Source organism: Nothobranchius furzeri, chromosome 13 (assembly GCF_043380555.1).
Source record: "Nothobranchius furzeri strain GRZ-AD chromosome 13, NfurGRZ-RIMD1, whole genome shotgun sequence".
NCBI classification, from domain to species: Eukaryota; Metazoa; Chordata; class Actinopteri; order Cyprinodontiformes; family Nothobranchiidae; genus Nothobranchius; species Nothobranchius furzeri.
In genome coordinates, this window is record NC_091753.1 from 34426495 (window position 1) to 34445283 (window position 18789).

At 40.9% G+C, this 18789-nt stretch overlaps 1 protein-coding gene across 1 annotated transcript; it reads left to right on the forward strand.

The window, feature by feature from the left end:
• Positions 1 to 1843: 1843 nt before the first annotated feature.
• On the forward strand, positions 1844 to 18587 carry rab38a (RAB38a, member RAS oncogene family). The gene is made up of 3 exons (XM_015951704.3): positions 1844 to 2257; positions 9291 to 9571; positions 18288 to 18587. Exons 1-3 carry the CDS (start codon positions 2056 to 2058, stop codon positions 18441 to 18443), a joined length of 639 nt encoding a protein of 212 aa, XP_015807190.1. The 5' UTR covers positions 1844 to 2055; the 3' UTR covers positions 18444 to 18587.
• Positions 18588 to 18789: the final 202 nt, after the last annotated feature.

The following is an 18789-nucleotide window of genomic DNA, read 5'->3' on the forward strand; positions in this document are numbered from 1 at the left end:
GACATTTGAATAATCTGTTCGATTGTCGGGTGCAGGACTTTGATCGTTCTCTGTCTCAGGGAAATTTCATTGGAGAGAATTGATGTGCCTAGCGTCCTTGCCACAGACTGACACCATGGCTGCCATGTGGATCTCTCTCTGGAGAGCATTTAAAATAAATTACTTTCAATAAAAGGGATACAACATATTGTGCTTGTTTTGTTCTTTCTCTTTTGCTGAATTTATCATTTTTATGAAAGAAATTAAATCAGAATCAGTTTTATGATGAGGGACAATGTTGAGCTTCAGATCAAAATTGAAACTGAAGCTCAGCAGAGATGAAGCGTTGGTGCTCCAGCCTGTGGAGTGATGGATGATAAATGTCCCACGCTTGTATAGTGCCTTTCGGAGTCAAGAGGACTCCAAAGCACTTTACACTACAGAACCTGATCACCACATCCGAGTATGTGTGCCCAGAAATTCTCTGGTGCAGCAGATGTCACTAATGACATGGAAACGTGTTTAGGCCAACACATATTAAGCGTGACAAAAATGGGTTCGATCTGAAGGTATCTCAGGACCTCACACAACCCCTGAACTGCTTCTTCCATCCCAGAAGCGTTCTTGCAGCATAAGATGCTCCACTAAGGCAGCTGAACAGCTTTCTGCCTCAGGCTGTTCGGCTGCTAAATACAACTGGACTGTGAGCACTTTAAAAGTCTCTCATGTTAATTGCACACATACATGTATGGAGGGGTGTGTGTATGAGTTTCATTTACCTGGAGCTTTTAACTTATTATAGATTTTAACACAATTTTAGTCATTGTTTTTAAATATAGGAGAGTTGAGTATGTTTTGTGCATGTGACTCAGATGGATCTCAGTGGAGAAACGCCTTTTTGTTGTGTTTGTACTCTGATATGAACAGAATGACACTAAACTTGATTTGATTTTGGGGAGTTATAACATCCCCTGTGTGTTGTAAAAATAGCCTAAAGATTTAAGTTTGAGAATAAATATTAATATTTAACATTAATTGAAAATTACAGCAACTTTTGTTCGAAGTTTAATTTAACTTTCACCTGAATATTAAATGGACCTGTTGAACTTTTCAGATATTCTTCTGAGTCATTTTTAAAGTATGTCTGTATTAAAATGCACATCTTTTATTGTTTCAGTGGACAAAGCAGTGATGGTTCTTTTGCAAATCTTTCAGTTACCTTTCACCTCTAAAAGGTCTGAATATTTCTATTTAGTCATTTCACTGCAGATTTGCTGTATTATTAATTCCGTTTCTTATTATTAAATGAAACATTACACTGTGGGATGATGAGGCTTTAAGAGCCGTGTCCCAGACTTGTTTCTCTGGTTTTGTTGTCAGATGTGGATGCAGACTTTGAAGCCATTTAAAACTAAAGCATATTTATTGACATCATGTGATTACACACAGGTAAACTTTATTGTCTGAAAGGTAATTTGCAGCATGGGATGAGATCATGCACCTGCAATGGTCTGACTGTGAGGCAACAGTGTTACAACTGTGCCACCATGCAGCCCACTAAGGAGCTTGTTAAATCTAATTCAGGCTATGAAGGAAATTATTTTTATTCTGTCATCTGGAAAGAGTATCAGATAGTCATACAAATCTAATCAAATAAAAATAAATTGTGCTGTTTGTTAATGAAACTTGAAAAACCCCAGTTGGTCAAAAATTGTTGCAACATCAGCAAATCATAGCTTAAAAAAATAAAATGTGTGTTTACCAAGTTACTGAATGATCCCCCTTATTGTTATTTATTCCACGCTGCTATAATTTATTTTATTTTGAAGGGTTTATTTAACCTTTGCCTCCAGGGCACCGCCGACCCTCCCTGGCAGGCAGCGGCCCTGCCTCAGTCACAAGGTCCAGACGTCTGTGCTCCACTTCCCTCTGTGCGCCAGGGCGTAGCTACCTTACATCCTCTCCTTTACTCCCTACTCTCCACTTCTCTTGTCCGTGCTTTCAGCCCCGTTTCCCCCTCCCGAGTTCTCTCGTTTACGGTGGATTCATGCTCAGCTCTCGCCCTCCTCGGTCGCCATGCAGAACAACCACCATAAGGAGCACCTCTACAAGATCCTTGTGATCGGGGACCTGGGGGTCGGTAAGACCAGCATCATCAAGCGCTACGTCCACCACAACTTCAGCCCCAACTACCGCGCCACTATCGGGGTGGACTTCGCTCTCAAAGTCCTGAACTGGGACCAGGAGACGGTGCGCCTGCAGCTGTGGGACATCGCAGGTAGAGCTCCAACTTTTACGCACCAGCGTTACGCATGCCGAATCAGAACTAGGGTTTTTAGTTTATGGAGTTTTTATGGGATTTAAATTTTTATTAGCGTTCTAATGAATCTAGAAGAGAAGAAAAACGAGTAATGAGGGGATTTTCTACGAAATTAAGGATTTAAATGAGCAAACACTAAACAATAAAACAAGTTGTCTTTTCCAACAATGAAAGAATCAAACGATTTTCATTTAGTTAAAACATTTTAATGGTTTCCAAATGCCAAAGATTGAAATGGATTTTTTGAAATGAATAATTCTCTTTTATTCTTTCCACATTTGTACTAAATAATAGGATATTTTACAATTGTTAACACAGATTGGATTGTGTTGCCAAACCATTTGGTATTGCTGTAAAGTCACTGACACTAGTCAGTGACTTGATGCAACTTGCTGGGTTCCTTTTATAGAAAACATTTTTTATGATTGGCTTAATGAACTGACCTGAATTGGAATGTTTATTATGTGAAGTGCCTTGAGATGACTCTTGTCGTGATTTGGCGCTATATAAATAAAATGGAATTGAATTGAATTAAAAACGCTTCAGCATGTTAAACATTAATCCTTCAAGCTTTAAAAAGACTGTAATAAAAATAAAACCCATGACGGTGGGTGTTAGCACTAGTTTCTGTCTGAATTTCTGTACCTGGTATGCTGGGCCTGAAATCAGATCATTAATTGATCCAAATGCAGTTTTTAGGTTGTTTGTAAACAACTCTGTGTTTTTAGATATATTTGGATTTTATAAATCTATGAATTGGACCTTTTTAAGACTAGTTCACCTGTAATGCTTTAATTACCTTTGCTGCAGTTGAAAATGACCCATAAGTGTAAACCTTTTGGCTGGAGCACTGCTGAGTAAGATGAAAAAACCTGAAGGCTACAGCGGTCTCATGTCACATGAGCATCGGCTGAGGTTTAGAAGAATCCTCTGACCTGCTGCTCTCTCCTCTCCTGTGCTGCTCTCTCCAGTGAATGCAAGCAGTCATGTGTCTCCAACTCATGTGAGGGAGATTTGAGGCCCGATTCCTTGGATGTAGAAAGCTTTTATTATTAACTAAAGAGTATCTGCCTTGGAGAAAACTGCTAATGGTCTTGTGCTGTACTTTGAAGGCGATAAATTCCGGAACTGCGCTGCTCTGGGTGGCTGCATGTTGGAGTAGCTCTGTTGACTATATGTAAGTTTTGCATTTTCTTGGACATTTTTTCTTCTAGTTTCTCAAGAAAAACAGTATTTTTTTGGACATTTTACTTTTCTGTTTCTGGTGCTGTGAAGCTTGGAGAACTTTTACTGCAATATTTTCACTTTTAGAGCATTTGTTATGATGCATAGCCATGGCAACAAGCTGGGTTACAATCGAGAGCAGCTGATGAACATTGGAAAGGCTGAAATAATACCTCAACTGAAGCCACAAATCCCAAATGAACTAAAACGCAAGAAGCGTGCGTGCAGAGCGAGAGCAAAACGGAGACAGAGAAAGAGGAAATTCAAACCATCTTTTCCATCTATCATAATGGGCAATGTGAGATCACTGGCCGACAAGATGGAGGAACTCCAAGCCCTGTCAAGGACTCAGCTAGAGTTTCGGCAGTGCAGTGTTATGTGTTTCACTGAGACGTGGCTGCAGGACCATATCCCCGATTCCAGCGTCTCTCTGCCAGGATTCCTGACTGAGCAGACAGAGATCTGAAGAGGAGCGGGAAAAGGAGATGGAGTGGCAGTGCATGTCAACAACAGATGGTGCCATCCATGTCATGTTTCAGTGAAATGTCGTCTCTTCAGCCCAGATGTTTAACTCTTGGCAGTAAGTTGTCACCCATATTATTTGTCAAGAGAGTTCAACAGTGTTGTCTTGGCAACCGTTTATATTTCACCTTCAGCCATTGCTGAAAATGCATGTGATGCCATCAGTTCAGTTAAATTCAATTCAATTTTATTTATACAGCGCCAAATCACGACAAGAGCCATCTCAAGGCACTTCACATAATAAATATTCCAATTCAGGTCAGTTCATTAAGCCAATCAGAAAAATTGTTTCCTATACAGCATAAAGAACCCAGCAAATTGCATCAAGTCCGTTGTTGCTAAGCTACAAACCCAGCACCACAATGCATTTGTGGCTATATCTGGTGATTTTAATTATGCCTCGCTCTTTGCTACACTTCCAACATTTCAACAGTTTCTCAGCTGCTCCACCAGAGAAAACAAGACATTGGATTTGGGTTATGCAAATGTAAAGAATGCATACATGTCCAAAGCAAGACCTCCTCTGGGACAATCAGATCACAATCTTGTTTTTCTCTGCTCAGAATACAAACCACTTGTTCAGAGGCAACCTGTGACAAGAAGAACTGTGATAAAATGGTCACAGGATGCTGAAGAAGCCCTGCAGGGTTGTTTTGAGACCACAGATTGGATGACTCTCTGCCAAGGATATGAAGAGGTCATCAATGTCATGACTGGATGTGTCACTGACTACATAAACTTCTGTGTGGACAACATCATACCCACCAGAACAGTGAGATGCTTCACTAATAACAAACCCTTGATCACCAGTGAACTGAAGAATCTGCTAAATGAGAAAAAAAGAGCCTTCAAGGAGGGAGACAGAGAATTATTGAGGGGTATACAGAAGCAACTGAAGATCAAGATCAGAGACAGCAATGAGGCATACAGGAAGAAGCTGGAGAACAAACTAAGGAGGAACAATATCAGAGATGTCTGGTCAGGGATTAAGAAGATCACAGGCATCAAGCAGAGGAAGGATTGCACAGATGGCAGCCTGGACACAGCCAATGAACTGAACAAGTTCTTCAATAGGTTCAGTTCAGGAACAAACCCAGCATCCTCCTCGCCTGTCCCCAGCCAATCAGGCATCCCATCCTCCTCTGATCCAACATTTTCCTGTCACACGCCAGCTCCTTTATCCTCTAACGCAGTCATGGACTCTTCTGGTTCTATAAATCTGTCTTCAACCAAGTCAGGAGATGCTGCTGCCCCATTTACCTCCCCCCCCCCCCATTCCCCCCCCCCCCCCACCTATCTGTCTCTAGAAGTCAGGTAAAGAGGCAGCTGGAGAGACCGAACAGGAACAAGGCTGCAGGTCCAGATGGTGTCAGCCCCAGGGTATTGAAGGCCTGTGCAGAGCAGCTCTCTGGGATTCTGCAGCACCTCTTCAACCTTAGCCTGGCCCAGGAGAAGGTTCCAGTGCTGTGGAAGACATCCTGCCTTGTTCCAGTTCCAAAGAAAACTCGCACATCAGTCAATGACTACAGACCGGTTGCCCTGACATCCCACATCATGAAGGTCCTGGAGAGACTCCTGTTGGTCCACCTGAATAAGCAAACTAGAACATATCAGGACCCGCTGCAGTTTGCTTATCGCCATGGAGTTGGAGTTGACGTTGCCATCATCCAGCTGCTTCAACCAACCCACTGTCATCTGGACAAAGCAGGCAGCACTGTGAGGGTCATGTTCTTTGATTTCTCCAGTGCACTTAACACAATCCAGCCTGATGTACTTTGCCAGAAACTCCCGAAGACACAGGTGGGGACCTCAGCTATCACCTGGATTAAAGACTACCTGCAAACAGACCACAGTTTGTGAGGCTGAAGAACTGCACATCAAAGCAGGCGATCAGTTTCATTGGAGCACCACAGGGGACTGTACTCTCACCATTCCTTTTCACCCTGTACACCTCAGACTTCCAGTACAAATCAGAGACCTGCCATCTACAGAAATACTCAGATGACTCTGCAGTTGTCGGGTGTATGGACAGGAAGCTGAGTACAGAGAGCTGGTGGAGCACTTTGTGGCATGGTGTGGAAACAATCATCTGACCTTGAATGTGAACAAAACAAAGCAGATGATTTTAGACTTCAGAAGAACCAGGGTGGAGTCAAACACTGTTTCCATCATGGGAGAAGAAGTGGAGGTGGTTGAGGAATACAAATACCTTGGAGTTCACCTGGACAACAGACTGGACTGGAGAAAGAACAGCAAAGCCGTTTACGAGAAGGGACACAGCAGACTGCACTTCTTGAGGACACTTAGGTCCTTCAATGTCTGTAGCAAGATGCTGCAGATCTTCTACAAGTCTGTTGTTAAGAGTGTAATCTCTTCAGCCATCATCTGTTGGGGTAGTAGCATCAGAAGCAGGGACCTGAAAAGGCTCAACAGCCTAATAAAAAAGGCTGGTTCTGTTCTGGGAACGACTGTGGAACCACTGGATGAGATAATGCAAAGAAGGATTCTCCAGAGGATCAAAAAAATTATGGACAACCCTGAGCATTCTCTTCACAAGACTGTCCAACAACGGAAGAGTGTCTTCAGTCAGAGGCTTCTTTAGTTTTGCTGCAACACTGGCCACTACTGGAGATCCTTCCTGCCAAAAGCCAATGTAATATACAATAACTCTTTGATGACTTTATTATTATTATTATTCTGAGCTACTGCAGCAATCAATTTCCCTCTGGGATTAATAAAGTATTTTTGAATTGAATTTTGCACTTGGTCTGAAGAGATGGAGGCGAACACGAAGGACCTGAAAATTTTACATTTTAGTTCTGATCAGGTCAGATTATTCCGTGATTTCTTTTGTGATTTTATTGTACTGAGGACGACAGGTGAGTCTGGGAATTGATGAGGGACTGAAGTTCCCTCCTGCCACAGAGCTGATATATCACTTCTGTTTTGGATTCTTTTCCCATGATAAACAATGTCATCCACTCTATTTTGGTTTATCATTTCTCTAAGACCTGAGCTCACATGGTGACACAACATGATTCCCAAACACGTAAATAACATAAAGTTACACTTAGGTCTTAATTAACTGGCTTAAGGCTTCATGAATGGATTTAAACTATAAATAGTGATCATATTATTATTCTGAACTTGAATTTCCATAAAAAAAGACTCAACTCAGTTATAAAATTCTCCTAAAATGTAGCAAAAATTCTTATCAATAATTAATTAATTAATTAAGTTGTTCATTTGTTCGTTCGTCCATTCATTCATTCATACATCCTCTTGTCAAAAGAAGAATAATAAGAAATTCTCAGAGCATTAGATTGTTTTAATGATGTATATATTTGAAATAAAGTAGAATTTCTACTATAGAAGTAATAGAAATATATACAGTAGGCTTCGATCAGTAGCAGCCTTTGATTTTTTAGTTTTCTGATAATGTAACACGTGAAAAACAGTTTTGGCAGTAGGTGGCAAAGTTATATGTTTTGTGATGATTACAGTATAAATAATAAAAGTGTCTAATTTCTGACATATTTATGATGAATATCAAATAAATACTGCAACATTTAGACACTGGTTTAAAACATAGATAACATCTATAAAACTGAATCTACTTGATGAATTAGTCACATGAACAAAATAAGGACCAACTGAACTGCAGAGCACTTAAAAATCAATTCCACTGAGAAGCTGTTTTTTTCTTGTTCTTTTTAAAATATGGTCGGTCACTCTGAGTTTACATGCAGGCTCAGTGTGAAAATAGTCTTCTATCCCATTTCCTGCATTAGCGAGGGATTGAAAATAGACGGGGAAACTCTGGGATTAGAAAAGCCAGCCTATGTCACACTCCCTTAATGTTCATGGACTCACCCATCTCAGCTCGCGAAGGAGAAAAATGTTGTTGTTTAAGCATCCAGGAAACAGCAGAGCACGTCTCGACTAGTAAAAGCTAACTGTTAGCATTAGCAATTCCACCACACAGCAGAACTCCTCCGGGGTTGTGTTATTTGTGGAGATAAAACATCAGCATTGCAGAGCAAACAGAGGCAGTGGTAGAGTTGCTTTCTCTGTTATCCAATCAGAGAAGAGCTATCCAAATATCAGGAAATAAGACTCCAAATCCATCCTGCTGCTCTTTGTCTGCTCTGGCTCATTCTAGATCCTGAAACAGGAGCACAAGAGCTCATTTCCTCAAGATTGACTCACAAGGCATTAATTTATGCTAGAGAGCACTGCAAATGTTGACAAAATAAGTGAACTTGAAACTTGAAACAGAAAAAACCCTGCTAGGTAAGCCCGGAGGTCCAAAGTGGGAGTGAAAACACATAGGAGTGCTGTAAGTGTTTCTTTTTTAAAGGATTGTTGTTTAGAGATGGATCCAAATTGAGAAACATTCTTGGACAACATGCCACAGTTCTTGGGACTTCCTATGCTATTGGTGTCTTCTTATTCCACCACATGCCTTGTGAAACATCTGACTTTGAAGTGGGCAGAAATATCTGTCATCCTGAAATCTAAACAAAATATAAGCATCTTTGCAATTAGGCATGTGACAAAATCATTTTAATAATCAGAATGAAAACATGCACACAAACCAACCAACTGGATATTTCTTTATGTTTTACATATCTATTTCAGAAAGCACCTGCTCATCTATTGTGTCCTTGAGCAAAACTGTGCCCATGCCAGCTGTTCTGCAGCCGGCCCCGTGCCTCCGATCCACCTGTGCATGTCTGTAACACTTCTGTTAGAAAACAAACTATCTCATGCAGGTTCTTGTGAGGAGGAGTTACAAAGGGAAAATGTCCAGAATTAGATTTTTATTTCATTTTATGTTATTGTGGTTCAGTAGAAACAATGCTTGGTACTTTTCTTTTTGTGGAAGCAAACTTCCAGCAGGCATTATTCAATTCGTTTCTAGCTGCAGGAATCTTTGCAAATAATTTCACAGGCAAACACACACAAAAACACACAAGATGACTTTGTTTCTTCTGCCAACTTGTCTCTATTTGTCTCTTCTTCACCCTCCGCTTCACTTTTAAAAACTCTTTTGAACGTAGTCTGTGAGCGTGCGTCAAGCACAGGTGCATGAAACAAGCTGTGAAGTGACACTTTATCATCTCAGCATGCGGCGTAAAATCTGATCTTTTCATTATAACGAATGCAATAGTAGATGCATGAAACTGTAAAGGTGTAAAGTAAACAAAACATGTCTTTTTGTGCTTTTCTGTGTGTGTTCTAGGTCAGGAGAGGTTTGGCAACATGACTCGTGTATATTACCGTGAAGCCATGGGCGCCTTCATCGTGTTCGATGTGACGCGGCTCGCTTCCTTTGAGGCCGTCACAAAATGGAAGGAAGACTTGGATTCCAAACTGACACTTGCAAACGGGAAACACATAGCCACAGTGCTGCTAGCGAATAAATGCGACCAGGGTCGGGATGTACTGACCAATAATGGAATAAAGATGGAGCAGTTCTGCCAGGAGAACGGCTTTGTGGGATGGTTCGAGACGTCCGCCAAGGTGAGAAATGGCTAAAAATCTGAAAAATTCCAAATTCCAAAATTCAAGACTTACTTGGGAACTTTCTCTTTATAAATCTAAACTACAACAAATGAAATGTTAGGAGAACCAAAACCAAATCAATGTCTGAGCTGGAAGGGACTTATTTCTGTCACCATGGTAACCCCTCAACTGTCTATTACTCCCTGACAGCACTCAGATTGTAAAGTAGAATAAATATTAGTCCTCAAACACTCAAGTTGCAGTGTAAACCAGTTAGATGCATCTGATTGTTAGAGATCCATCTTTTCTTTGGCTGCTGTCTTTATGTTGGTTTATGACCATTTAAAAAGTGCTGAAGAGTTTTGAAGAGATTATATAAAAGTTAGATATAGTGGAAGTAAATTAGAATTTAGTTGTGTTCACTTTGCACTCTGATGGCAGGTGAAAGGAAACACAAGTACCAAAAAAGACAAAAATATCTACATCGTTATATATGAAGTACGAGCTATTTGGGAGTAATAAAAGTTTGTTTACTAACTTTTAGGAGAGTTTAGAAAGCTCAAAAATTAGAGTGCATGACATCATCACACGCTATGGTCATTATTTTATTCAAAATCTATAAAGTGTTCAGTTAAAACTCTGTGGTCAAGTCCACCTGAGCTATAGAGCTCTTCATTCACCAGAACACCACTGTTGTGCTGAAAATGTTTGCATATTCTATCCGATTGCACACTGCATTGCATCCTCTTCCTAATCAAGCTGCATGTTTTTATGTATGGGAGGGGAAGAAAAGCAACGGTGTGACGGAACCAGAAGATAAACAGGAAAATGGCACTTATGTATCAAAAAGAAAGAAGGAACATCCTTCAATTAGATCTCTGTGGTACAGGTCAGTTGTTCAACGCACTTTTGTTTGGCGTTCATTTCCCTGAATGACAGACAACATCCTTGATTCTATTTGACCCGACACCTAGCCTATTGTGAACTAGACCAAATTCTTGCTTTGCAAAGAATGGTCTAGGCACGCTCCACTGGAACCTCAGCAGCTCCTACCAGGACTCTGGCTAGCCAATCACAGCTCTCTAGAGGGGTTTCAAACACATAAAGAGCTGTGATTGGTCCATAATGGTGGGCCAATCCTAGCGCTCTATCTGCTTAGTGAACAAATCACAGAGCTTTATCCGCTTTGTGGGCCAATCAGGGCACTCTATATGCCTGGTGGGTGGGATGATGCAACAGAGTGAAACAAGAGTATGTCACATTCATTGTCCAGTGGAATGCGGAGATCATTTGAAAGACAACGGTAGAACCCGCCCCACAACCGAGAGCCGTCAATGGAGCGTGGCCAGACTAAAGCCCCCTTCAGACAGGCCATGAAAAACGGAAATGTTCCGGAATCTGTCCGTAAGACCTTTCTGTCTGAATACAAACATCCGGATAACGTGTTCCGGAATTTATCCGGACGAAGCCCCTAGTAACAGGTCCGGACTTGTTACGGACAGGGTGGCTGCTTCAGACTGGTGAGGTAAAGTTCCGGACAAGAGGGAGGGGACCGGGGGACACTGTGCGCACCTAGATAGCCCGCTGCTGTAGCATGCGGCGAACCACGGCAGCTCGCCTCCTACGGTACCGCCTAGACGCGTGACGGAGCGCTTCACACCGCTTCAGTGATTCCTTTAACCATTGAGCTTCATCATCCAGGTCTCTTATGCGTCTTCGTGTGCGCAGAATTATGCTTAAGCGCCTCGTGATTTTTATCTTGAGAGGCACTATAGAAATGATATTTTCTTCTTCTTCTTAACATAAGTCCGACCCCCCCCCCCCCACCCACCCACCCACCCCCGCCGCCGTCAGACATCTGGAACTTTTCCCTGCTGTGTGAACGCAGCCGAAAGGACAAGTTCCGGTACAAAAGTGGTGTGTCTGAAAACACAGTTCCAGTTAAAAACCGGATTGAATTGTCCACAAATGTTCCAGAATGTCTATCTGAAAAGGGCTAATCCATTTATTTAGTCTGGCTTGCCAGGCTACCCGATACCTGAAGATCCTGTGGGAATGCCGCTACAGAGGCTCTGACTCAGTCAATTCTGCATACAAATAAACCTCCAAATCCCAGATTTCTGCTGCTTTCCCACAGAGACTCACAGCAGACGATCCATCTGTGCTTTTCCAGGTCAGCTGCACTTGCATCAGGTGCTTTGTCATACAGATAAGTCCAGAAATGCCGAGGGAATTTATCAGTTCAGTGTTTTCTACTGAAAGCACAAAACATAAAAAAGTAGTTATAGAATTTGATTATGTTTACTTATTACTGAAAACTAGCCATTGATAATTTAATCCTAAATGTGGAGTAAATCGCCAATACAAACCCTGACTATGGACTATTTGTCTAGCCCTTATATTACCTTTTAGCTTTCTAACAAGACCTTAGTGGTGTTTGAGCACAAAAAAGTGCACATACAAAACTTATATTAAAAATCTATTAATTTTTTGTGTTTTATGTTCAGATGACCTTTTAGGGGGTTAAACTGTCACAGCCTTGGAGTGTTGCAATTAGGGATAAAAACATTTTTTGACTTTATAGATTTGGTGTATTTTCATGCTTTCATGTGCAAAAAAAAATGCAGACACAATACTTCCTCATATAATATTTCATAACTCCCAATTTTTTACTAAAATTTTGTCCTTGGCTTCAGTCCTCACAAAATATAAGAAAATATTTGTGCGTTCCTGAGATTCAACTCATTTATTTCTCCCCTTTATTTTCAGGTGCATGATCATAACCAGAAATGTAAACTAATAAAAATATAAACTTTTTTTGTGTGTTATGTCCAGATGATATGTTTTATGGGCACATTTTCAACACATTGGATTGTCATAATGGTCATAAACATATTTTCATTTATTATTTCTTTTATCTGAAGGCAGCGTTAGTTATTTTCCCAGTATACATAAGAAAAATGTGCAATCTAGTGGAAAACATAAAAAACTCTAAATTACACACACACACACACACACACACACACACACACACACACACACACACACACACGTATGTATATATATATATATATACATATATATATATATATATATATATATATATATATATATATATATATATATATATATATAGGCTTACTAGAAAAAATTATTTACATGGGAGTCAATGGCACAAAAAATGCACTAAGGGCGGTAACGCCACAAAATGATTTCAGTGTTACATTAAATGGAGTAGGGGATTTTTTTATTATAATTTTTGATATTTCCCCCCAAAATATCCCTTATCCCCCCCAAAAAGATACATTGCAGTAGCATAGCCATAATTAACCACAAAAATACACCTGTCTGCACAAAAAATGCACTTAGGACATATAAGGGCTAGAGTTCAAGGCTCCTAAAATCTATCAGTCCAAATTTGTTACATGCAAACCTTCATTTTACAAATATATTCCAAAACAGCCTTTTCAGCAGTTTTTTAATCACACATACAACAGATTTTGGTCTGTATTTTCAAGGCATCTCTGCATCGTAACAAAATCTGTGGAAACATGAAAATATGAATGAAGTCACATTATAAATAAGCAAAAGAGTTGTAACTAAAGTGTGGTGAGTAGCAGCTGATTGAGCTCCACACCAACGTTCTGCTCTCGCTGTGGCAGCTAGGAATCTAACAGCTTGGTGGGAAGAGCAGAAAATAGACTAAACACAGTCCAACAGCTGGACTTGAGCTCACCTCACACCTGCACAAGAGAAACAGACTAAAGGTTATTGGTTCAGTTTTCTGCCCAACCAAATCACATGAAATTTAGCAGATCAAATGCAGAAGATCGTTGCTGCAAAAAGTGTAGCATCCAGTGGCGTCTGGTGAAATTTATTTTTTGGTGGGGCGTTTTTTTGTGGTCTGTTTTCAGATGCGCTAACCACATATCACCACTAGGGGACAACTTCAACCCAACGGACCAGGTACCAGGTCCATGAGCACTTTTAGCAACAAAGTTGTTCCAAAAACATGATTATTATTCACCAACATATGCAAACTGCACATATACTTAATGGGAAGAGGCTCATCTAAATGATAGAATCCACATTTTCCACCTCATCAACACCCAACTCCAATAAGCTGCTAAACAAAAAGGCTGAAAAAAGATCATTTCATGAAGTCTAAAGCACAAATTATATTACTTTTGCTGGTTTATGGTCATTATAATCCGTGTTGTAGTAAAAATAATCCCTTCAGGTCATGTAATTCAATCTCCCAGGGTGTACCCCGCCTGTTTGCCCAGAGACTGCTGGACACAGGCACCAGCCCCCTGCAACCCTGCGTGGACAAGCGGGTACGAAATCAAAAATTTAAAACTGATAAATGCTGTTCCACACACACAAAACTACAAATTTAAACTGCAATATTTGGTTCTTTTTTTAACACAGAAAGGAGTTGTTTTACCTTTTTTTTTTTTTGCTGACATTTCGACTACTACTGCAGTCTTCTTCAGAGCTCGCTGCTGTAAACTAACAGCAGACCCATGCAGGAAGCAAGATGAAAGCGAGAGGGAAAAGCAACTTTTCTCGCTTTATGAATTTATAGTTTGTGTGAACATTAATATGATTCATTAAAGAACAGTGGTCTTCTTTGGAGTGGCCAATGGGGTGGCCTTGGACACCCCTGGCTACCCCTTGGGGGCGCCACTGCCTGCCAGAAACTGCTCATATTGACTGGCAGTACTGAGGTGTTTTGAACTATTGAGGTTGCACTGGATAAATAAAGCTGGTTAAAAATGTCTATTTAAGGCTGTAAAGCAAATAGATTGCCTATTCACAGTGTATATTATGAGTGAATGGAGAGAGAGAGGGTAAGAGGGAGGGAGGGATAAAGAGAGAAAAAGTGGGAGAGAGAGAGAGAGAAAGAAAAAGAGAGAGAGGGAGAGAGAGAAAGAAAGAAAGAGGGAAAGAGGGAAAGAGAAAGAAAAAGAGAGAGGGTGAGAGAGAAAGAGAAAGAGAGAGAGAAAGAAAAAAAGAAAGAAAGAAAGAAAGAAAGAGGGAGAGACAGAAAGAAAGAAAGAAAGAAAGAAAGAAAGAAAGAAAGAGGGGAGAGAGAGTGAGAGAGAGAGAGTGAGAGATAGAAAAGGATGGGGAGAGAGAGAAAGAAAGAGGGAGAGACAGAGTGAGAGAGAGAGCGAGAAAATGATGGGGAGAGAGGGAGAGAAAGAAGGAAAGAAAAAAAAAGAGAGAGAGAGAGAGAGAGAGAGAGAGAGAGAGAGAGAGAGAGAGAGAGAGAGAGAGAGAGAGAGAGAGAGAGAGAGAGAGAGAGAGAGAGAGACCTGCAGTAGCTGAGGCTGATAATCAAAGCCATGTTGTGTTTCTGAAACAAAGGAGAACTGATTATTGTTCATATAATGTGTAAAAGTGAAAAACTGCTTTATGACAGCCTGGCTCGGTTTTTACTAAAGCAGCATTTTGTGTTTATTATTGAATAAAAAAAGCTGCTGTGAATATTCCTCACCGGAGTCATGCTGACATTTTACAACCACTTTTATTACATTAGTAACTATAATGTAAACAGCGATGGGCCATGAATGCTGGGTAATATTCACATTTATGCCTCAAATAGCAACACATGCAGTCTCCCTTTGAGGAGAATGAGTTTCAGGAGTCTGTCGCTCCTCAGCTCAAATCAGCTGCCAGAAGAATTACATGAACATCTTATCTTGAACAGCTCAAGACACATTCTGCATGCATCAGAGAGTACAGGGAGGGTAATGAGAATGGAGGGCAGGTTTGGTGGTGCGCTTTTATTTTGACAAGGATGAAATCAGAAAAGGATGGTGCGCTGTGGGATGTGAGTGTATCGCAATATTTTATCAATTTGTTTACTATTGCTATTGCTAGTGTGTGTGTGTGTGTGTGTGTGTGTTTCTCATGTGTATTCTTCTTCTGTGAACTTCATCAAGAGTTTCTTCCTAAATTTGTTCAAATTGTTTAAATAATCTTCATCATCTGTATTTAATATGGCCAGGTTATGAATTAATTATGCTTTATTCCAGTAAGCCTAGATGAACTCATTTATTAATTTGGGAGTCTGGATGCTTCTTTGGGTGTGACATGGTTGCAAGTCAGGAAAATCCTCTTCAAATTAAACTAATGCACCAATTAGTGACAGAATAATTATAATTTACACAAGCATGAGAAGGAGGATCATTTTGCATTGTTATATGAAAACCGCAGCTCTGAGTGAAGATTAAAGTGAAAAGAGTTTTTAGGTTCATTAGAGTAATTTGCGTAGCATGTTTTTACCATGTTGTTTATTAATATTTCTGCAGATGCAGAACAAATTTGCTGATTTCTAATTGAGTTTCCTTAAAGGAAAAACAGCAGAGGAACACTGCTGTGTATTTATTTATTTCAGTAATATAATTCATGGTTAAGCCTCATGGCGTTACAATCTATGATGTCACCTAAAAGTAGGAATCAAGAGCTTTCCTGGGTCGTATGATGAGTTTGGGTCTTGCTAATATGTAATTACCGTTAGGTTAAATTCAGTCATAAAATTGCAAATCTCGTAATATACCACATTGTCTCCCCTCTACAGATGCATGCCAACACACACCCCTTAACTGCAGACTATAAGGAGGGTATTGGGTCCCATTTTTAAAGTCTTTGGTATGACCCGACTGGGATTTGAGCTCTGATCTTCCAGTCCCAGGGCGGACACTCTGGTCTGTGAAGGTTAATCTCACTATGACTTTGTGGTTTTAAAAAACGATTTGACATGTCTTAAACTCAAATTTAAGACGCTAAAGTTTGAAAAGACACTTCAGATACTTTTAAATGTTTTTTTGTAGAAAAGTTACTAACACATAATATCTTGTGTCGAATCCATCGAGGACCATTTGATTCACCTCTGGAAACTGAATATTTCTGATGAGATTGATAAGCTAATGGCTAGACTGAGTGAATCAAAATTAGTTGGTGTCCTTTTAAAACAAATCAGATAAAAAATCATAATGAATACTTTTTCATAACACGGTCTATTTGGAGTTACTGTTGTTTACAAGTACAAATAGTAGCATTGGCAGTTGGCATTAGCATTGGCGCAGCCTGGGGCACCTCCAGCAGGGACTTTATAATCATCATGGCATTGGTTGGTGGCATGGTCTGCGTCTGCGTCTTCCCTCATGTGTCTCCTTGTGTTCTCCATCCCTCCCTAGATTCCCCTTTTGTGTCTCATAGCGCCCTCATGTGTCCTTTGTCTGCGTCTCATTTATGTGTCTTCTGTTTGTAGCCCTTTAAATCATTCCTCCCAGGTCCTGTGTTCATTCAGTCATCCCCAGCCCCTCCAGGTTTTCCTTCAAGTTCTGTGTCCTTGTAGCTCCAGCCTTTTTGTCCCCAGCTCCCTCCTGGTTTTCTTCATGTCTCTTAGTCTCCCCACCTCAGTTTACATAGGTATTTTATTTCTGTGTGTGTGTGTTTGTGTGTGTGTGTGTGTGTGTGTCCTTCCCCAGCTCGGTGTGTGCGTGTGTGTGTGTGTGTGCGTGTCCTTCCCCAGCTCGGTATGTGTGTGTGTGTGTGTGTGTGTACGTGTCCTTCCCCAGCTCGGTATGTGTGTGCGTGTGTGTGTGCGTGTCCTTCCCCAGCTCGGTGTGTGCGTGTGTGTGTGTGTGTGTGTGCATGTCCTTCCCCAGCTCGGTATGTGTGTGTGTGTGTGTGTGTGTGTGTGTGTCCTCCCCCAGCTCGGTGTATGTGTGAGTCCTTCCCTCAGTCTTTAGGTTTAGTTTTGTGTTTTATAGTTTTAGGTTTATCTGCCCTCCTCTGGTTCTGTTCCCCATTTAGATAATTGTATTCACCTGCTTTCCCTCCAGCCCTCACTCCACACACCTGCTGCCTGTTTCCCTAATTGCTCCTCGTCTCCAATCACTCCAGTCCCAATGCATATAAGCCCTGTCTTGTCTCAGTGTGTTGTCGTTCCATTGTTGTTGTCAGCGTGGTTTTTGGTGCTCTGTGTGAGCTTTGTGTCTCGTCCCCAGTTTGTGCTCTAAGTGAGCTTTTGTTCTCCTGATTCAGGTTTTTTTTTTTTTTTTTTTTGGATTTTTGGCTCCCTGCTTTTTGGATTTATTTTTGTTCATCCTTCAAAATAAAGGAATTTTCTTTATATCATCTCCTGCCTCGTGTCATCCTGGGGTATCTGCATTTTGGGTCCTAACCATCTCCTACTCATCCCGTGACAGTTGGCTGCTGAGCAGTTCAGTTAGCTTTTGTTTGTTTAATATCTGTCATTTGTGAAACATTTTCTCTTTGTGATGGCAGAAATCCCCTTTGGTCTTGCTTCGACTAACACTAAACCCAAGCTGTTCAAAGAGCTACAACAGGTTATTTACTCATTGGTAACCTTTCCAACAACGACCCATTTATCCTTGTATGAATTAAAGACTCTTTAACCAATTAGCTTTCTATACATTTAAAGGTGACTGTGAGTGTGATAAATATTGTTTACAGATGAATATTTCAATTCTAACTGGAATTAAGTATGACTTATCAAATCTAACTGACTTGTGTGACTATTTCCACTGTTACATATAAAAACATACTGTCTGTTAATAAAACTACCTTCTCAGGTTATGCCAGCATTTTAGTTGTTTTAGTCACGGCTTATTTGATTACATCACCTGCTCTGTCTCCGGGTTTCCATCATTTCCTAATCCTCCTCATTCACGTCCCTAACTTTCCTTTTTTCCAGGAGAACATCAACATTGATGAGGCCGCCAACTGCTTAGTCAAACACATCATCGCCAGCGAGAATGACATGCTCCAGTCAGAAATCCCCGACACGGTCACCCCTCAGTTAGAGACGGACAGGGGCGGGACCTGCTCCTCCTGCTTCAGGTCCCAGTAACGTCTAAAGCACCCGGCGGCTGGGTGCTCCTTTTCTACATCGCATTCACTCCAAGTCCAGTGATCAAGACGTAGAACACATTTGGCTGCTTTTGCAGAAGGAAGGAGCCAGCTCTTTTCCGGGGGGGGGGGGGCTGGCTCAGTAGACAGATAGACTGAAACGGAGACAGAAATAGAGAAAGAGATGGATGCAGCTGTGTGGACTTGTCAATGACAAGGTCACCACCCCCCCTTGGTGACTTGAAGCCCTGACACTGTCACGTAGGTTACCATAGCGACGCAGTTAACAAACAGATGCACAGCAAGGTTGCAGCAAACAACATTCTATCAGTGTTAAAGGTCTGTGG

Coding starts and splice junctions, on each gene's coding strand:
- rab38a (XM_015951704.3), top strand. CDS start 2,056: ATGCAGAACAACCACCATAAGGAGCACCTCTACAAGATCCTTGTGATC. Junction 2,258..9,290: donor GCAGCTGTGGGACATCGCAG/GTAGAGCTCCAA, acceptor TGTGTGTTCTAG/GTCAGGAGAGGTTTGGCAAC. Junction 9,572..18,287: donor GGTTCGAGACGTCCGCCAAG/GTGAGAAATGGC, acceptor CCTTTTTTCCAG/GAGAACATCAACATTGATGA.